Here is a 21,236-nt window from a genome sequence, read left to right as displayed (position 1 = left end):
TACACGTCATCCTATTGAAGATGCTTCTTCCAGCCGGGACTAGGGGTTCAAGGCTGCTTCACAGCTGCTGCTCTGGAATCTGGGTCCTGAAGGGTGCCTTTCACTCCCGTCTTACATTGGAGGATACGGATCCCACACTTTTTTCTTTTTTTTGCACTCCTTGGTTTATTAGAGTACATCTTCCAGTAACTTTCTGAGAAGAAGTGCACAGGAGTAAATTGAGTCCTTAAATATCAGAACACGTCTTTTTTTCCAACATTCTACCCATCTGACTATGTTGGAAATCACTTACCGTCATGATTTTTGTCAGTGTGGCTTTGGAGAAGCTGGCCGCTATTCTGACTCTTGATCTTCTATGTGTCAGATTTCTTTTCCCTTTCTGAAGCTTATAGATCTTCTCTTTGACCTCAGTGTTTTAAAATTTCACAATGATGTACTTGGGTGTAGTAGATCTCTTTTCATCTACTGTGCTAGATACCTTTCAGTCTGGAAAAATGGTTCTGATAATGATTTCCTCCCCTCTGCGATGTCTGTTATTCAGGTAGGATAATCTACTATCATGGACGTGTCCTCTAGTTTTATTTTCTTTCTCTTTCTTTCATTGTGTTTTGGGAGGTCCTTAACGAGATTTCCTCAACTTTGTCTTCTAACCTTTCTTTTCTGTTTGGTACAGTTTTCTTTCATGTTAGATGGTTTTTCTCAAGTGTCTGGTGATCCTTGGCGTCTGCTCATATTTGAAGAGTGGGACACCAAAAGGCTATTTGGAAGATTAGTTGGGTGGGCAGCCATGCTGATTGTGGGTGATCTGGAAGTTGGGACAGAGAAAAAGGCTAGAGTCTCAGTAAGCTTCCATTTAACCCCTCTAGTTTTCAGTTTGGTGCTTGTTGTTGTATCTCTGTCTTCCTTCATGCCCACCTCTCTTACTAGAGCCTCTGTTTCAGCCTCTTGAGAAAATAAACCTCTTGTCTACTGTTGGGGTGAGGCGCTAGTCACCTGGCTGAGCAGAGTGCAGGAGAGGAGCCCCGAGGTCCAATTGTGCCTCCATAGACCTTTAACCAGTGCTCCTGCTTTGGGCTCACTCCACCCCTGCGTGCAGAGGTACTTGTTTCAGCGAGCTCATCAGCCTCTTGGGAGTTCTGTGATGTTAAAAAGGGTTGCTGCTTAGTTTTCCTTATTGTCATCTGCTTTCTAGTTCCAAAACTGTGTTTCAGTTATTTCTTCCATTATTTTTGGCCTTAGTAATCTGTACATTTTAGAAGAAAAACGACTTTTTATTGTGCTTTTTTTAGGAGTAAGTTAAGTTAAATACATGTGTTCAGTCCTCCATCTTTAATCAGAATTGTTCTTTTCTTTGTTTTTTTCTTTCATTATCCATTTAATTAGTTGCTCATTGTAGAGACTTTTGAAAGTATAGAAATGTGAAAAGAAGCAAAAATGATTCTTTTAGGTGCGAATCAATCAGTAGTAGCATTTGGACATATCTCTTTCTGGCATTGTTTTCTTATAAAAGGTGATCATATAATACTATATAGAATTTTTATACTTTGCTTTAAGAAAAAGTAAGAGCATTTTCCAATTGCCATTATAAATTTCATAAGCATCACTTAAATAAATGCATAGCATTCTGTTGTATGGGTTTAATGGTCAACCTTTGGGATATATTTTTCTGCCAATATTTTGTCATTGTAACATGGAAGTGCATTTTTGTGTAGTTTTGTGCAAACTGATTTTTTTTTTCCCTTAGTTAAAATTCCCATAAGTGAACCTACTAAATCCAAGATTATGAATACCCTTCAAGGCTCTTGATATTGTTAACTGGTACCAATCTAGTTTCTCCAGCACTGATTGAACATTCACCTTAATTTCCTTATACAATCAAGTATTTTTAGTTTTATCCCTTTAATTTGCAGATAAAAAAGTGGTTTTTTTACTGTAAATTACTTTTCTTTCATTGCAAGTGGTAGTTTTTCTACCTGTTTTCCTCTTCATATCTGTTTCATTTTTCCTGTTTTAATACATTTGTCTATTATTAGAAGTCTCCGTGTTTTCTATTATTGATTTCTATAGAATAAGATAGTTTAAATACCTTACCTCTTATGTACTTTCTTACACACAGTAGGACTGAAATTGGGTAAGAATACCACAAACCAGTTGCTTCAGATTCTGAGTTCCTAGATTTCTCATGGTTTTTAGTGAGAAGATAATAGGAGACAAAAAATATCAATCCCTTATGTCCTTCTTTTGGTTGCACAAGTTGTACCATTTTGCAACTTTGGCTATGATAGGTATCAAGAAAACCTTATAACAATAAGGGTAGTCTAAGTAAAGGAGAGCTACACCATGGATAGGAAGTTTCAGTATGTTGGAGGTGGTAGTTCTCCCACATTCGTCAACAGAGTCGTTGTAATACATTTAAAACCCCAATAAATTGTTTTGTTTTGTTTTGTTTGTGAGACCTGATGTGTTAATTTTAAATTTTATGTAGGCCCTTTATGGCAGGAGTAGTCAAGATACTCTGGAATAACTTCCCCTTCTAGATAATATCAAGACCAAAGGACTAGAACAGAAGCAGACCCATGCTTAACATGAACCTTGGTAAATGAGAGGGGAAATCTTATGGAGCAGTGGGAAAGTTTCAGGAAATGTGCTAGGACAATTGGGTATCCATGTGGAAAAAATAAATTGGAAATTGGACCCTGTCTCACATGACACACAGAAGTCAATTCAAGGTTGATTAAAGGCCTGGATGTGCAAGGCAAAGTCAGAGCTCTTAGAAGAAAACACAGGAGAATGTCTTGTGTAGGGAAGGGGTTCTTTAAAAGATACGAAGGAAATTATTTGATAAATACAGCCGATTAAGATTAAGAACTTTTCATCAAACACATCTTAAAGAAAGTGAACAAACACAAACTAAGAAAGAACTTAGTAACGTGTATAACTAATAAAAGATTCATATTTAGAATATATATGTATTCTGTGTGTTTGTGTATCCTCCAACTCAGTAAGCAAAACTGGTATATAAAAAATTGCAGAAACATTTGAACAAGCACTTAAGAGGAAACTCAAATGGTTAATAAGTGTGTGAAGAATTGCTTTATCTCATTAATCAGGGAAATAGAGAATTACTTGCCAGATTTTAAATCTAATAATATTGAGTGTTGGGAGAATGTGGAACAATGGGAACTTTCCAAAAACCCCTGGAAAAAAAAAAAAACAAAACCCCTGGAAACATTTTGGAAAATAATTCAGCATCAAGTAGAGCTGAGCTAATATCCCCTAGAACCCTGTATGTTTTTAGAGTATACCTTAGAGAAACTCACGGCACACCAGGAGACAAGTGTAAGAATGCTCACGTTAGCATTGCTTACAACGGCAGAAACTGGAAGCAACCCAAAAGTTCCATAGCAGCAGAATGGATAAATAAATCAGTGGTGGTGTCTTAGACATTACAGTACTTACTCTTAGGGGTGGTATAAATGAAAGAAATATAGTCATGTGCACCCACAGGAATAAAATATCTCAAAATATCTTTTGGGTAAAAGAAGCAAGTCATAGTTCAAAACCACAAAACTAACCAAAATGTTGCTTAGAAATCATATAAAAATGGTAAGAACTCTAAGAAAAGATGGGAATGATTAACATAAAAACCAAGATAGTTGGGAGGGTTGGAGGAGGCAAAGAATAAGCTATGATCAGTAGGACATACAGGAAACTTCTTAGTTTTCTGTTTCTTAACCTGGAATATAGATGCATGGGTATTTGTTTTATTATGCTTTATACTATATATATACAGTGTGTATATATATATATATATATATATATATATATATATATATATATATATATATATACAGTGTATATATATATATTTCATATACTTTTCTGCTCATAAGACATAGTTAATGACAAAGTCTTTTTTTTTAAAAACATCTTACATATGAAATAAGAGGAGTAATTGAGGAAAGCAACAAGGCAGGAGACTTCAAGCAAAGAAACTTGGTTATAACAGGCAGTAATAAACAGTTTACTTCTTGGAGCTTAATTTAAAAGGTTTAAAGTGTACTGATTTTATTTTCCTTTTAGAAAGCCTTTTGTAAGTGTACAGGAAGCAGGTGGTTAATATTGGAGGAATTGGTCTTGGTCTTTTTTTTTCTTTTTTTTTTTTTAATTCTTAATGCCAGCTTTCCTCACCAGCTGAGCGTGTATCATATATCAAGCCAGGTCTTGTGGGCAGTAGTTCTACCCAATCCACTTTATGAGCTGGTGCCTTCATTGGCTTTTAACCTGATTATTGGTCTTACTGGATTTTCATACTTAACTCACTTGTTTGCATGCTTTGGCTTGACTTTGACTGATTGCAGGAAGAAAGACACAGAATGATAGATACATTTCCAGACCTTCCCTGGAAAAATCAGTAACCTCTTCCTTTCTTCATGTGCTTTAGCTCAGGTTCAAATTGAAGGAGATTTCCTGGCGTGTTCCTTCTCTATACTTGAGGAACAGCCCATGGACATGCTTTTGGGACTGGACATGCTGAAACGGCATCAGGTAATTAAGAGCTTCACTTTCTTTTTGTGTTGGCTTTTTGTGTGTTAAATGGTTATTCCATCATGGCTGTATATACTGCAAAACTAAGAAGCATGACTTCAAACCTGGAAAGGTCCTTAATTGGTGATGTTGTCATATACAAGGTTTGAAATTCTGTATCAGTAGAAATAGAACCTTTTTGTGAAATCGTTCTGAATCTGTTGAATCTTGCCATCTGTTTTGAGACTATAATGGACAATTTGGTTCCCTTGTGTAATTTTTAGTTTCTGATTAGAACTCAAGTAATTTTTTTAAAACAATTTTTAAAAAATATTTATTTATTTGGCTGCTCTGGGTCTTAGTTGTGGCATGTGGGATCTTCGCTGCCAAGTGCGGGATCTTTTGATTGTGGCATGCGGGCTCTTAGTTGCGGCATGCGGGATCTGGTTCCCAGATCAGGGATTGAACCCAGGCCCCCTGCATTGGGATTGCAGAGTCTTAACCACTGGACCACCAGGGAAGTGCCTCAAGTAATTTTTTGATGGGTTTGTAGGGAGATGTACATAATACACAATGATGATTTTACTGCGAGCCTAAGTTTAGTAAATCCTTAGTAGCTGGTCAAACAATACTTGGGGAGAAGAGCTTCGAGATTAAGGAAAAAGGTGTACATAAGATGTTGGGAATGGAAATGTTTATTTAGTACAGGGAGAATGATTTATAAATATTTTCATTTGCAGTGATTTTTATATTTCCATTCTGAAGGCTAATAATTTGTTTAAAGATTAAACTTCACTCATTGAAGAAGCAATTATTGTGCTCTTGGGTAGTAAAAATTTTCCCAACAAGGTTTCATATCTAGTCAACATTTTTATGTCACTAATATTCTTTTTTTTCTTTTTTTTAAATTGGAGTATAGTTGATTTACAATGTTGTGTTAGTTTCAGCTGTCTACTCTTTTTTAGATTCTCTTCCCATATAGGTCACTACAGAGTACTGAATAGAATTCCCTGTGCTATACAGTAGGTTCTTATTAGTTATCTATCTTATCGATATATATATAGTAGTGTGTATATGTCAATCCCAATCTCCCAATTTATCCCTCCCACCCTTTTCCCCTTGGAAACCATGAGTTTGTTTTCTACATCTGTGACTCAGTTGCTGTTTTGTAAATAGGTTCATATGTACCATTTTTTTTAGATTCCACATATACGCAATATCATATATTTGTTTTTCTCTGTCTGACTTACTTCACTCAGTATGACAATCCCTAGGTCCATCCACATCACTGAAAATGGCAGTATTTCGTTCTTTTTTATGGCTGAGTAATATAAAAATATGGAACACTTAACGAATTTGCGTGTCATCCTTGCGCAGGGGCCATGCTAATCTCTGCATCGTTTCAGTTTTAGTAATGTGCTGCCTAAGCAAGCACACTAATACTCTTTTTTAAATGTTTAATGTTAAATTCCCATTGAAATATATTGCATTGATATTCAAATCCAGGTGCATAGTTTTAAGTAGAAGGAATGAGCGAATGCACATATAAATAAAACCTGATTTATTAACTTGTTGCTAATCTCTCCCTATTTATTTATTTATTTATTGCTATTTTTAAGTCATGGTATAGACTAGCAGTCTCCAGCTTTACGGATTCAAAATATATGTGTGTAACTGTCCTATATTAAGTAATTATAAAAATATACTGGGGCTTCCCTGGTGGCGCAGTGGTTGAGAATCTGCCTGCTAATGCAGGGGACACGGGTTCGAGCCCTGGTCTGGGAAGATCCCACATGCCACGGAGCAACTGGGCCCGTGAGCCACAACTGCTGAGCCTGCGCGTCTGGAGCCTGTGCCCCGCAACGGGAGGGGCCGCGATAGTGAAAGGCCCGCGCACCGCGATGAAGAGCGGTCCCCGCACCGCGATGAAGAGTGACCCCCGCTTGCCGCAACTAGAGAAAGCCCTCGCACGAACCGAAGACCCAACACAGCCAAAAATAAAATAAATAAATAAATAAATAAAGTAACTATTAAAAAAAATATATATATATACTGAAAAAGAGGATAGCATAAGTATGAAATACAGAATACTTTTGTAGAGCTCGTCTTGTCCATATATCACTTTTGAGACCATTGGCATAGACTTTAAATATAAGCTGTACTTTATACACTAAGCAAAAAGCAAAAATGTAGACCTATATAAATGGTATGTCTCAGTTTTAGTTTTTAAAAAGTCACTGATATGTTTCTAAAAGGTGTGGCTGCTGATTATGGCATGCAGTTTTCCAAATTTTGTACAATGAATATGTATTGCATTTGAATTCAGACATGAACAATTAATGTGTTTGACAAAGAAGTGTAAACTGTATCCCATAAAGATCATTCTGCTATACAATTTAAATATTAAAAAAGATTCTAGGGGGCTTCCCTAGTGGCACAGTGGTTAAGAATCCACCTGCCAATGCAGGTGACCTGGGTTCAAGCCCTGGTCTGGGAAGATCCCACATGCTGCATAGCAGCTAAGCCCGTGCGCCACAACTACTGAGCCCGTGCGCCACAACTACTGAGCCCGTGCACCACAACTACTGAACCCATGTGCCACAACTACTGAAGCTCACGAGGCTAGAGCCTGAGCTCCGCAACAAGAGAAGCCACCGCAATGAGAAGCCCATGCACCGCAACGAACAGTAGCCTTCACTCGCCACAACTAGAGAAAGACGCGCACAGCAACGAAGACCCAGTGCAGCCAAAAATAAGTAAATAAATGTATTAAAAAAAAAAAAAAAAGATTCTAGGGCTTCCCTGGTGGCACAGTGGTTAAGAATCCACCTGCCAATTCAGGGGACACAGGTTCGAGCCCTGGTCCGGGAAGATCCCACATGCCGCGGAGTAACTAAGCCTGTGCGCCACAGCTATTGAGCCTGCGGTCTAGAGCCCTCGCGCCACAACTACTGAGCCCACGTGCCACAACTACTGGAGCCCGTGCTCCGCAACAAGAGAAGCCACTGCAATGAGAAAGAAGCCCATGCACCGCAACGAAGAGTAGCCCCTGCTTGCCACAACTAGAGAAAGTCAGTGCGCAGCAACGAAGACCCAACGCAGCCAAAAACAAATAAATAAATTAAATTAAATTTTTAAAAATATATATATAGATATAGATTCTAAATTAACAATGTCACATAGCTTAAAGTTTAAATACTTTTAGATAAAAGTGGTTTTTTGAGCCATCTCTGTCAGTGTTGCTCTTTGTGAATGGAGTTTTAAATTCAAGATCATAATTTTCCTGCATCGTGTTCTATCTGCTATCATCAGTGTTTGGTTTCTTTTTCTAAGTGTTCCATTGACCTCAAGAAAAATGTACTCGTGATCGGCACCACAGGCTCAAAGACCACCTTCCTTCCTGAGGGGGAGTTACCAGAGTGTGCCCGGTTGGCATATGGGGCCGGGCGAGAGGAAGTACGGCCAGAGGAGATTGCAGACCAAGAATTAGCAGAAGCCCTTCAAAAATCTGTAGAGGATGCAGGTATTTGGAGTGGCGAAGCTCTTAAATAATACTCGTTATTGGTGGGTGAGCCAGGGAAGTTGGAGCTTCAGAGGGGAATAGGGACCTTTCCAGTCGTAATCAGTCTCATCGTCCTGTTGTAGGTATGTTCCTTGTCTTCTTACTGCCTCCTCCCATCTCTAAATACAGTACAGAAAAACTCCCGTGTTTCAATAGATCCAGAAATAGCAATCCATTGCTGTGTCCAAGATAGAGTGGGGAGTTCTTTGCTTAGGCACATTTTGGTAGGATTCCTAAAGAATCTTGTGGGTTTTTTTTTTCTTGAAGAAGATTATAACAGTAAGCAGAAACTTCCTTTTGAGTTCAACATTTCCTGGAAATTTTCTTGTTCTTTTCTTAGGCCCATTTATTTTGGAGGATGACATTGTGTCTGTGACTAAGCAGCACTAAGCTTTTTAATACCTACTGAAAGTGCTGCCACCGAAATGAAGCTACCTAATACTTTTTTTTCCTAAGTCTCAGTTGTTGTAGCTTCTTTAATTCTAAAGATCAAACCAAGTTTTCTGGGTAAAATGGAGGGACACAGTTATGCCAAAATCCCACTTCTGTGGATAAATTTTCCCCATCTGTTACAGAACAGTGACTCTGGAATATATTTTCTAGAAGCTAAAGAGAATTAACTTTTAAGTTTGAGTTATTTTAAAGTCTTGAGCTGTAATTCTTCATTAGTGACTAATATCACACATTGCATTTGCTGATATAGTAAAATGTATTAGAGCTACAAGTTCAGGGAGTAGCTTTCTCCTAAGGACAAAAAAGATAAGAGCTTTAACAGTAAGCAGCCAGATTTTGCCAGTGTGTATCACCAGAGAACATCCAGTGGTCTAGCCTTGAGACTTTTTAGAATGAGCGTGAGTAGCAGATGGAGTTTCCAAGCTGGCTTTGTTCAGAATCTGCTCCACCACCACCTTTTGGCTCAGTTTTACATATGAAGTACAGTTTGGGTTGTGATTTAAGTATTTGGTAGGAAGGGGAGAATTTTGAACAACCAGACAGAGAAAGACTAATAAATTAATAGTTTTAACCTTACCCACAAGGCAAGCTTGAATGAGTTTTACATATCTACTTAGAAGGTTTTACTTTTTGTTTTGTTTTGTTTAGTAACTTGTCAGCTTAGTCATAATATTATACATTAATAAAATGAGGATATGTTATCATTGTGTGAAACCTCTATTGTTCCCACCACAGTTCTGGTGCTTTTACTGGAGAAACACTAGCTGACGGTAGCAGTGCTTTATAACCTACTAACAGTTACCCTCTTTGAGTAATTACTTTCTTTTAATAAAAAGTTGAAGAGATTAAAATAGAAACCACAGATGTTTTCAGCCATAGTGAAGGGGGCGTACCAGTTTTAAAGGATGAGAAGGAAGTGGCTCTTTACCCATGTGACCTTTTGTTACTGACAATATATGGCTTGCGCTAATTTTTGTAATGTTTAAATAGATAATTCTTCAACATCAGATTCTATTTGTTTGGAACATCAGCTTCCCACTATTATCAAAATCACCTACCTCTAGACATAGTAGGTGAACGTATTTTTGCTAAAAACTGTCTCTTTGGTGGATACTCTACAGCAGAATATCTTTATCTTTTCTATTGATTAAAAAATAATTCAAAAAAGTAAAAAATAAAGAAGGTAAGCCAGGATAAGTAATCAGGTTTGGTTTGTTTTTCTTCTAAAAATAAATCTCAACTGAAAAAGAAAATTTGAAAGTTTCTATAATATGTGTTCGCTCACCTTTACTCCATAGGATTTCCATATCATGTAATTCCGTCTATGGATCTACTTTTTTTCACCTATTTCACATGTTTGCCCATGAATTCTCTGTGTAGGTGTGTAAAATTAATTTCTTTCCAAGTTCTGTTGAAAACCTGTTGAAGTTGACACATTGCTTTATGTATTGTGAGAGAATTAAAGCAACCAGCAAATCTTTTTGATGTCCAAACTACAGGAACATTCCCCCACTTTGACTCTGCCAGTTCCTGATCTTAAAGATGGCAAAGGAATGGAGACTATAACCCTGCATGCTGTGTGGTTTGCATTGTTAACCCGAGTTTGCTTGTCTGTTTCCTAATTCAAACAGAGCGTCAGAAGCCATGATGCATGTAGTGTGTGTGTACTGCAGCTGGAGTGGGCCCCAGACCAGGTATTTATAGACACCACGTTAAGCCTTCCACCCAGTCATCGTCTGTGGTCTGAAAGACTTCGTATCCGCAGCGGTTCTAGAATTTAGCTTCTGTCATTCACCATTTCACCTTGTTTAATCTGGTTACAACTAGCCTGTATGTGTATTTGTATGTTGGCATACATACATATCTAAGCATGGTTTCCTATTTAAAATTGTATCAGTCATTAGAACAGTTCGAGGGGGAAAAAAATCCCAGCAATAACAAATGACCATTGTGAATATCAGATCAAGAATATTAGCATCACAGCACTTTGTTGTTGGAGATGACTGTGTTATCAGGGATTTTATAAGTCCCTTTCTTCTGAAAAACTGAAAGTGTATTTTTCACATTACTGCACACAACTACCAGCATTATAGAGGGGCTGAAATTTTCATTCTGTTGAAGAAGAAACGGAAACAGGCCAGGTGACTTGGCCAGGGTCACAGAGTCAATAACATAGGCAGGACTGAAGTTTAATCTTCCAACAAGAGCTGAAACTTCGCTTTTCCCTCTCCCCCTAGCCTGACAGTTTTCCACAGGAGGCTCTCTGCTTCCATATCTCTGTAGTGCAGATATGATAAATGTCAGCCTGAGTGCACTGACTGATCTATTAAAAGAAGGAAAAGTGGTCTTTTTAGACGATCAACCTAGGACTTTATAGGGGTTTGCAGGCTGGTTGTAATTAGATATATAGCATTTAATTACTTCTTTCTTTCATTTTCCTTGTAAGGATGGGTTAAAAGCAGCCATCTTTAATTATTAATGTCCGTTGTCCTCATCCTCTTCTCCTGTCCTATAGTACTGACCCAGTCCTCCCCTACATTTAGGACTTAGGCCAGTGAAACTGACCATCTCAGCTACAGGAGGACTATATGCCGCTTTCATAGTGAGTACGGAGTACATTGAGGTCATGTTCACCTTCACCTCCCCCAGCTGTTATAACTGACGTACCGTTGCCAGAGGGCCATTACCTTTGCCCACCTCTGTGCTGCTAATAACATGGATATTTCACTACAGTGCATCTTTGTGTTCCCATTAACTCAAAATTGAACCTCTTTCAGAGTCAGTCTTAGAGATTGATAAATAAAACTAATAACTGTGTTTCTAGACTCTAATGAATATAGTTTGCACTGAGATACACGCTGTTTTCCTGTTTATCCCTAAACTATAAGATTATTTCACAAGAAGTCAGTAACTTCCTGACATAGTGCTTTATCTTTTCAAGCTGTTAACCTATGTTGGATTAGAATGATTTAGAGCCTTTTGAATCATAACTGCATTGCTTCATGACTTCTTAAGGTACAGTCAACATGAAGCATTTGAGTTGCATCTGTCCTAATAGTTTGTATTGTGATGTCATTTTTGTTACCAGCCTTTGACTTTTAATTAAAGATCTTGTAATAATTGCATAGAGGTCAATTTTTAATTGGATTAGTGGCAAAAGGAGAGTTGGAACTGATGTTTAAAGACATCATGATGTTTACATTGAGGTGTGGTATTTAATCCTTCCATTTTTTACGAGTGGTCAGTAAGTTGCAGTGGATCTAAATTGTTATTGCTTATTGGAAAATTTATGAACTATATCCCTCCACTGCCCTCCCCTGCCCACATTTCCCTGCCCTTAAAGTACTTAAATATTCTTACTTAGTTGTTAATGTGATAAAGTAACTGATAATCCTTTTTAAAATTGCATTATTTGGTAAGATAATAATTGGGATTTAATCTGTTTGATCTTCAGCACTTTTTTTTGTTCTGAGTCAAGCTCACATAGTTTTTGGAATGTTTGGATAGAAATAAATAGAATGTTTGCTCCTCTGTCTTCTGAAGGTCCCTGAGTAGTATCACACTCTTATTTCTCTTTATAATTCCTGCTCTGTCCCAGATATACCTGGTTTAGACTTCGCAATGTTCACATTTGACACTCTGAAAGTGAGTTGGCACGAGAATCATTCTAGTACTGAAATCCTCAAGATTGTATTGTGCTTTTAAGAATCACCTGAGGAACTTACTGAAAATACAAATTCCTGGGTTTATCCCAAGGATGGTATCCAGAATCTGCATGCTTAGGAAACATCCCAGGTGACTTTAGGGCAAGTGATAGAGAGAACACACTTGGAGAAACTATTCTAGAGTTCTGAACCCACTGAGAATAAAGATACATAAATGTCCTTCAGTCTTGAGCACTAACTCAGCCCTTATGTGGTACTTAAATAAAAATATTGAATGACAGTACACATATTTTGTTAAGAACATGCCTACCTCTTATCCTGATGCTATGATGTTAAATTGTCCACCATGATTGGAATGGTTCTTGTATAAAGTCTATAAATATAAGACAAACCCAAGTTTAAGGACCTGATTTTGTTGTGTCCTGTTTAGATTTGTGTTCTCTGATAATTTAGTGGCCTTTGTAACCTGCTAATTAATCTTTTTTCCTTTCACTGTGTTCTATATAGAGAAAAGCGGTAAAGAAACTACCTCACTGGGAATGTCATCATTACCAACTTCAGATGGATTTAACCATCAAGCCCATCCTTCAGGACAGAGTCCTGAGATCGGTAATCCTTCAAGTCTTGCTCACTCTGTCTCTGCTTCAGTCTGCCCTATTGAGCCCAGCGACCCAGACAGCACTGAACCTAGAGCTCTGAAGGCTTTGAAGGCTTCAGCTGAATTCCAGGTAACCTCTGAAAAGAAAGAACATCTTCCTCTGCAGGATCTTTCTGATTGTGCTTCTTCAGCAGACAGTGCTCCAGCAGACCAGAGTCCAGCTATGCCTTTGCAGAATTCACTCGAAGAAGCCATTGTTGCAGATAATCTAGAGAAATCTGCTGAAAGAAGCACCCAGGGCCTCACATCTCATCTCCACACAAGACAGGAAGTTAGTTTATCTGTCACTAGGATGCAAGAACCACAGAGGCTAAAAGATGAAAAGGGTTGGCATCCAGAATATCAGGACCTGAGTCAAGCGAGTGGCCTTCAGCAGCATGAAGAACCAAGGAATGAACAGCATGAGGTTATGCAACAGAATGCTCTACATGACCGAGAACATCTTTGTAACACAGGGGACCTTGAACTTCTTGGAGAAAGGCAACAGGATCAACAAAGAAGTATTGGTTCGGAAGCTACAATGAAAGGAGACAGGCTACAGCAGACTGTGGACCTTTCGGGTACAGAGAAAAATATTCTACCTTCAGGATGCTTTGGCTGCTCAAGTTCAGAAACACTTATGGAAGTAGATATAGTTGAAGAGTCCCTAGCTGCTGTGCTTAATTCAGCAGGTGGTCAGAATACCAGTGTCAGGAACATCGGTGCATCTGATCTCACCTTAGATAATCCCTTGATGGAAGTAGAAACATCAAAATGTAACCCTTCCTCTGAAATTTTGAGTAATTCCATTTCCACTCAGGATTTACAGCTTCCAGAAAGTAATGTTGAAATGTCTGGAACAAGTAAAGAATACGGGAATTGCCCCTCCTCTTTAATAAGTCTCTGTGGCAGTTGTCAGCCATCTGTAGAGTCCACAGAGGAATCTTGCTCATCTGTAACGGCAGCCTTGAAGGAACTTCATGAACTTTTGGTCATTAGTAGTAAACCAGCTTCAGAAAACACATCGGAAGAAGTTATCTGTCAATCAGAGACAGTAACTGAGAGCCAAACAGGTATTAAGGACCTTTCTGAGAGATGGACCCAAAATGAGCATCTTACAGCTACCCAGAGTGAACACTGTTCACAGGTCTCCTTTCATCAGGCCGTATCTGTAACAGTGAAGACAGAAGAATTAACATACACTTCAACTGACGCTGGAGTAGAAGATGTAGAAAATATTAACTTCAGGGGTCCAGGTGATGGCGTATTAACTGATAAGGAAGGTGTCCCCAAGCCTAAGGAGTCAATAAATGAGAGCAGTTCTGTCACTGAAGCCTCAGCTGAAACGTCCAACCAACTACATTGCACCTTTGGTGTAGAAATTTCACCCGGACTTTTAGCAGGTGAGGAGGATGCACTCAGTCAGACTTCTGAGCAAACTGAGTCCTTGTCATCCAGTTTCATATTGATTAAAGATTTGGGTCAGGGCACACAGAATCCAGTGACAGACAGGCCTGAGACTAGAGAAAATGTCTGTTCTGAAGCTGCAGGGCCACTTCTAGAATTTGTACCACCTACCGGCCATCCATCATCAAGTCCCTCCTTTCTTGCACCATTAATTTTTCCTGCTGCGGACATTAACCGGATTCTCCGTGCCGGCTTTACTTTGCAGGAAGCTCTTGGGGCTTTGCATCGAGTTGGTGGAAATGCAGACCTTGCACTTCTTGTTTTGCTAGCAAAGAACATTGTAGTTCCTACATAACCATGGAAAAGTGGGCTAGACCATACTCCATTCCCTTAAAAAAAAGCTATATATCTACACATACACACTCACCACATACACGTATATGTAGAAACCTGCAAGCAGAATGTTGAGCCAGATTTTTTTTTAAAGATTTTTTTCGGCCAAAGTAATTTATGATCTCTTGTCTGATGAATTTGTCTATTTGTTAAAATTTGGGCCTTTTTAAATGTATTGGCAGTATGTGCATACAGAAGCTTTTTATTAACATTAAGATGATGTATTCTGGAATAAAATTGGTGGTTTTGTGTATAGCATACCATTTTAGAATGAGAGTGAATGCTTTAAAAAGCAGAAGCCGTGAGAAATCCCACCACCCATGCAGCTAAAAACAGATCAACTTCATAATTTGGCTGTTTCTGTGCTGTAGGCAAGGTATGGCTTGTTGACTCAATTTTTGGTTTACAAACTTGATTACATGGTTTGGTGTTTGGAATCATACTTAGTGCTTTATGTATTATGATTCATCAGTTGTAACAGGAAATTGAAGAATATCTCCTAGAGTGGTATGTTTTTATTCGTGTGGTTAGGATTTGACATTTTAATGGGATGAGTTGGGAGGGTTTAAAACTTGGGCTGCTTTGTACATCACAGGCTGCTGCGTGGATTGCCAGATATCTTGGGTGGGATACTGTGAGGGAATTAACATTAGAGTGAACCATGGTGCTACCCAGATTTAAAAAAAGAGAGAAAAAACTGTAATTCCATTTGCAAATGTCATGGTGATGTTTCAAGAACTGTGAGTGAAAAATAATGGCCTAAACACTGGAATTAACTAGTGACTGGGTTTGGTAGCGTCTCACTGATCACAACTCAACCCTTAATGACTAATGATGAACTTATGTTCGGCTAGTGGGTTGATTGCCAGCAGTTTATTTCCTTTCCAAACTCATCTTCTTCTAGGAAGTTCTTCTAAAGCTCAGTTTGAGCTGTGATCTGAGTGAAATATTCAAGTGTGATAAATAACCCTGTCACTGGTTTATCTTGGTGCTTGGAATGGTCAGTGTATTTGGTGAGTGTCTTTCATAGCAGTGGAAATAGTAATTGGAGTTTCTGACTCAAGTGGCCTTGGTAGAGTTTTCCATCCCTTTCTTTCCTCAGGAGTTTCTTTTTTTAAGCAAGGTTCGTCATATTTGTGTTTACACATGTCAAGTTAGAGTGGGGCATAGTATATAGATGTATTTATTGTGGCCTTTTTTTATATGAGGACTAGCCCTTGGAAATCATTGTCCTGTGGGCCCCACTGTGCAATAATTCTACTGGGTAGATTTTAGATACTTTTTTTCGTGGAAAATAAACCCTCTTATGTACCTAGCAGGAATCTGAAATCTTGGTTTTATTGAAGAGAATTTTGAGAATGATAATTCCCTATTCCAGGTTATAATTTGCAATGTGTTTGAAACAGAAGCTTCAAAAGGGTGATTTGTGAACTTTTAACTTTAAGTGATTTTTGTCTAAAGTCTTACTCTCTTTAAAAGCTTATTCTTTCTGTCAAAATTCACGTCATTGAGCACAATCAAAATGGAGGCTCATATCTCAGGAGTTCTAAAATTTTTGATTTGGGGGCACTTAGACATTTCTTTTACCCTATTCCATGTTCTTTCTTTTAGCTGTGAGGTTTGTATGTGTGTTAGGAGCCTGAGTGATATGATGGAAAGTTGCATAGATTCCTCATGACCCTCTGAAGTTAGGGAATGGTTGACAGAAAGTTGTAGTTTACTGTGTTCAGAAGGGCGCTCAGAACAAGTTAGCCAGATTGTCTTTAAAGTGTTCTTTTAGACAATCATGTGCTGTAGATCCTTTTGCCTGCCCTACACCAAAGATGTAAGATGCACTAGGAACCTGCTGATAGAATTTCTGTCAACTGACTCTTAGAGCTGTAACTGTAATTAAGTAGTGGTGCTATGATTGAAGCAAAATTTAGTAACAATGCAATGGGCCCCTGATTTGCGTTATGGGTATGCTTGGGAATTTATTCTAAGCTTATAAATCTTTAGGGTCACAAAGTGGGATGAGTGTAGGGTTACAAAGTGGGGTGAGTCTATGACAGTAGACTCCTCCAAAAAGGCCTTCTGTATGAAGATGGGCCTCAGAGTTTTCTGTACTAGCAGTTCCTCTGACTACTGTTCAGAGGCTTAGCCACTGAATTTTCACAATGTGGAGATTTGGGAGTCAATCCCAGGTGGGATATAGAATATCAATCTGGGAAAGGTTTCATTACGATAGCTTTTATTGTATGTATATGTATATTTATTTCTAGGAGAAAATTGGATAGGCCTATCGTTGTACATGTATTCTTATTAGGAATACTTTGAGCTTAACCCACTTGCCAAATATCCTTGTCCTTTTTCATCATTTAGCTTTCAACTTATAATTGCTTTTGATTTTTTAAATCTTCCTGTCCATCGTTTGTATGAAAGTCAAGTTGTTGACATTGTCAAGATTTTGAATCATTTTTAAATTTAGCAGTTGTAAAACACAAAAGGAATTCAGGAACATGACACTAGTGAACCTTCGTTTTCAGTTTTTATTCAGAGTGCAGAAATTAGAGATTAACTTCTCCAAGAATAAGATAAAATCATTGTGAACTCCTCTGGTTGCCAACAGAACTGATAATGGCCAGCCGTAACCAGTAATGGGCTGCTTTACCGGATAGCTCCTTTGCCATAACCGGTAATGGACAGCCTTGTGGTCAGCAGGTACCTCCAAGGGTGGTATCTGTTTATTCACCAAAGAGAGGAGAAGATTTACCTATATGACTTCTGCAGTTTCCCTTTGGTTGGTTCCTGTGTATAAGAATGTGCTTGGTAACCAGACAGCTATACCTAGGCTATAGATTTTGCCGTTGCAGCTGGTAAGAATTACTTCCACTCGTACCTCTTTAGGCATCCAGACATCAGCCGGTAGCCTTCATCCCACAGTTTGGGCTTTAGCCATTAACATATAAAGATTACCACTTGCAATGGGAACTACATAGATGGTGAGTGTGTATGAAAACTGTTCTGCCTTGCAGCCTACAGAACTTTCCAGAGCTCCTTGTCTCCATATATACTGAAGGGAGACACACACCTTGTATTTTTTTCCCAGAGCATTTCTCCAGTAAGAGAGTTACATGGAAAGATATATGAGACTTTGTGTCACTGATTCTATGATAACCAGCTAAGGTGGAATCTGCCTGTTTTTCCCTTAGCACAGCTTACTATCCCTAGTAAAAGCCATAAAAATTTAGTTGGTTTAACCATCAGTTCATGTGTATATATACATGTGTGATAGACAGATATCCTACAGTTAATTTTACATAGATTAAAAAGCAAACAATTTTTATATCTACAGATGTAGTCTTCAGTTATGGTGGTTTTTATGTATATAAAAAACAGCCTTGCAAGTAACTGGCCAGAAGAGTTGCAGTACATTCTGATTTCCTTTTCCTATCTCTTTGCCACCTGCAGAGAGTATAAGCAGGATAATTGAACTGCTGCGTATTTCAAACTTGTTATCAGTGGTAACATATCATAAGAGAAGCTAACTGGATTATGCATTCTCTAGCACAGATACCAAAAAGCCAAATATCTCCTTTGTATTTGGTGACTTAGTGTAGTCCGCGGCTGAACTAGAAAGAGACAGAGTTCTCAAGAGTTCCCTTCCGAGAAGATGAATGTTAACTTAGTTCTGTGAAATAAAAATAGCTTTCTTTTTGAAAGATTTAAAAATGCCAATTCCTGTTAACAACAAAGTAAATGCAAAGCATGTCCTTGAGAACCAGAGATGTAAAATCATGGCTCAAATTCTCTACCTTTGTGGTCCCTCAGTAGATGTTACTAGGAGTTCACCGAGTAAATCAAAGAACTTAGGGGAGGAACCTTTGATATGCTTGATTTTCTCTTGTGCCTTAGTTTCTCCAAATAGCAGAGGCATCAAATTTGGGTGGGGAATAAAAGTGGAAGGAGGGGGGCAGCGGGGAAGTCTGAAAACGGCTCTCCTGGAGATAGGCATGCATGGAGTGGTCCTAAGGCTCACCTTTATTGTTGGTTGAGAATTGTCCTGCACCAAATCATTAGATTTCCCCAGGTAGAAGGATTATGACATGGCTTTTTTGTATCAGGTATACCCAAAAAAATGGTTTCTAAGTGTTTATTATGTTCTTTGTTGCACTGTCAGTATTGTGGTGAAGGCAGAGCAAAAGTTCAAGAAAATCTTATATTACAGGAAACGTTTACTCTCTTGAAGGCTATGCAGTTTGAATCTTTGAATAAGAGTTCATTATTCATTCAAACATTAAGTGCCTGTGTGCCAGGTACTGGTGAGCACTGGGGATACAGGAGTGACTAAAACAGACTGGAAGCTGCTCTTGTGAAGCTTTCAGTCTAGTAAAGAGACATGAAACAAATTTTAGCTTCAAGTGCAAGATCTATTTTTGCCTATTAGCATCATTTATTTTAAAAGTCATACTAGGATGATTTGGTTCAAATTCAGAGAAAACTGGGAAAATCAGGCTCAAAATGGAATTAGATGCTGTGAACCTAAAACTGCTAAAAATATTTTTTAAAAAATGGACTCGGAGAAACCAACAAAAAATGTTCTAACATTTGGTAGAAACGCTTGAAGAGATCAAGGATTCAGAAATCAATGTATACTGTTGGTGGAGGGGGAATTGGGCAGGATAGAAGTGCAAGTGCAAGTAAATGGAAGATGACCTAATATGCACCAGTGACAGTCAACTTTTCCTTCCATCAGGACCTCCTTCCATGCAGGGTAGAAGTACGGAGTGTGCTGCGGCATCCTTCCCACTCCCCCTCTGAGCACGGCTGCTCTGGAATACTAACCATCTGGGCCAACAGGACTTAGCAGAGGATTCTGGAAGATTTGCTGTTTTAAAGCAGCTGAGTGCAAGATGTGAAAATAGGAATCAAGAGCAGAAAATGTAGCAAGCAGTGGTTCTGGGACTGGATGGTGGGCAAAATTTACTTACAAGAAGATTCAAGGCTCTACCAAATGTTTCTACAGGACAGCTCCATCAAAAGGACATTCTTTAACCCATTATTTAAAACATCACCATGTATGTAGTAATCCTGAAGGATACAGGTAGAATTTCTGGACCTTAACTGCTAGTGACTTCTGAGGTTTACAGTTAGAAAACTCTCACAGGTTTATCTGTTATGTATTGGTGATTGGTAATCTAGACCCTCTGGGGGCTGTGAAAGGTGAGAAGATATAGCAGATAAGTTTCAGAGCACAATCTTAGGGAATGAAAGCTACAGAGAAAATGGTGCAAGGGCATAGGAGTTAGAGGATATTTCTTTTACCTAAAAAAAGTTAAGCAAACTACAGAAGACTTGGGGTGGGGGTGTGGAATACAGAATTAGAATAATTTTTACAGAATTATATTTCTTTGAATACATACCATAGGAAGGTTTTCATTAGCTGACTTGGGGAAGGGGCATGCTGGTATATTTTTTTCCTGGGAAGATGCATGACTAATAAATTATTTTGTTTACCATGAGTTTGTTTTACATACAACTTTGAATGATGCATCAGTGACTTAAAGAAAGGAAGACCTCTGTAATTTCCTATCAGAGGCAGTCACATCAGTTTGTTTCTAGATTCCTTTGGTCTGAGATTACCTGATGGTAATTAGACTTCTTTTTCTTTCCCTGAAGGCCCCACAGCTTTGAGTTTATGCTTCCCATCTGAGACCTTTCCCTCTGAATGATAATATTTCCATTCTCTATTCTCCTGATCATCCTTTCGAAATAGTTCTGGTGATATACTCAGATCAATGTATTTGCTTTTTTCTTACTATGCGCTTACAATGAACATTGACTTGCCCATTTTTATTCAAAATTTTATTTCCATGGCAAGTTGGGCTAATGGGCTTTGCACTCAAGTAAGGTTTGTTTACCAGTTTTGTAGCCATATTTGGCAAATTTTAGCAAATAGAAACCCCTCTTTTCCCCTTTGTTCTTGCAATTGTACTTTTATTGCTTTCCTGATTTTTCTTTAAGCTTTGAGACTACTGCATCTTACAAGAACAACTAGGCAAGTTGGCAAAATAGGCTTGCCAATCAGTAGCTCTTTTACTCCCATAACGCTTTGGTTTTGAGAGTTGGGAAAACTCTGAGAACTTAAGGGAACCAAACTCAGGAATCCCACAGTTGGTTGCATTGTGCCATTGGTTTAGAGGCTAGACATAGGACCTCTCTGCAGCTGAGTGAACTAGATGCATTTGGGTTTGAGTTTTTGTCAGATACTGAAATGTAAGTCAGCCCTAAGTAATCAAAATACTTTATTTTATTTTTCTTTTTTTTAATAGGAACTTTCTGAAGAAAAAGTGATGTGTAAAACATTTGATATTTAAGACAATAAAGTTTTTATCATAAACTCTTGTTTGATCAGTTTCTTTTAAATTGAGATGGTTGGTTACTTTTGTCCTTGTCTCTCTCTCCCTGCACTTTAAATAACTTATACCCAGGCACTGTGACTTGTGGCCATGAACCTAAACGCCAGAAGAAGTGGGCATCTCCAAGCCATTAGTCACCTCCAGATAAACACTGCAGGAGGACATGGCCATCTGCTGATGTGAAATGTGTGCAT

The 21,236-nt window shown here is 38.4% G+C and overlaps 1 protein-coding gene across 13 annotated transcripts in view; it reads left to right on the top strand.

Annotated features, from left to right (window-relative positions):
* DDI2 (DNA damage inducible 1 homolog 2) overlaps positions 1–21,023 on the top strand; it is a 43,119-nt gene extending 22,096 nt beyond the window's left edge. For 5 of the 13 annotated variants that reach the window (XM_082423650.1, XM_082423647.1, XM_082423646.1 and 2 more), the window contains 3 exons: positions 4,445–4,548; positions 7,861–8,050; positions 12,715–21,023. In XM_082423650.1, the coding sequence (XP_082279776.1) occupies positions 4,445–4,548; positions 7,861–8,050; positions 12,715–14,606 (2,186 nt within the window). In that variant the 3' untranslated portion in view covers positions 14,607–21,023. The other 8 variants (XM_082423644.1, XM_082423643.1, XM_082423649.1 and 5 more) reach the window with 8 other exon arrangements.
* Positions 21,024–21,236: the final 213 nt, after the last annotated feature.

Source organism: Balaenoptera physalus (genome assembly GCF_965194825.1).
Source record: "Balaenoptera physalus genome assembly, chromosome: 1".
Classification (NCBI taxonomy): domain Eukaryota; kingdom Metazoa; phylum Chordata; class Mammalia; order Artiodactyla; family Balaenopteridae; genus Balaenoptera; species Balaenoptera physalus.
Note: the sequence above shows the minus strand (reverse complement) of the source record. Positions and strands in the feature narration are given on the sequence as shown.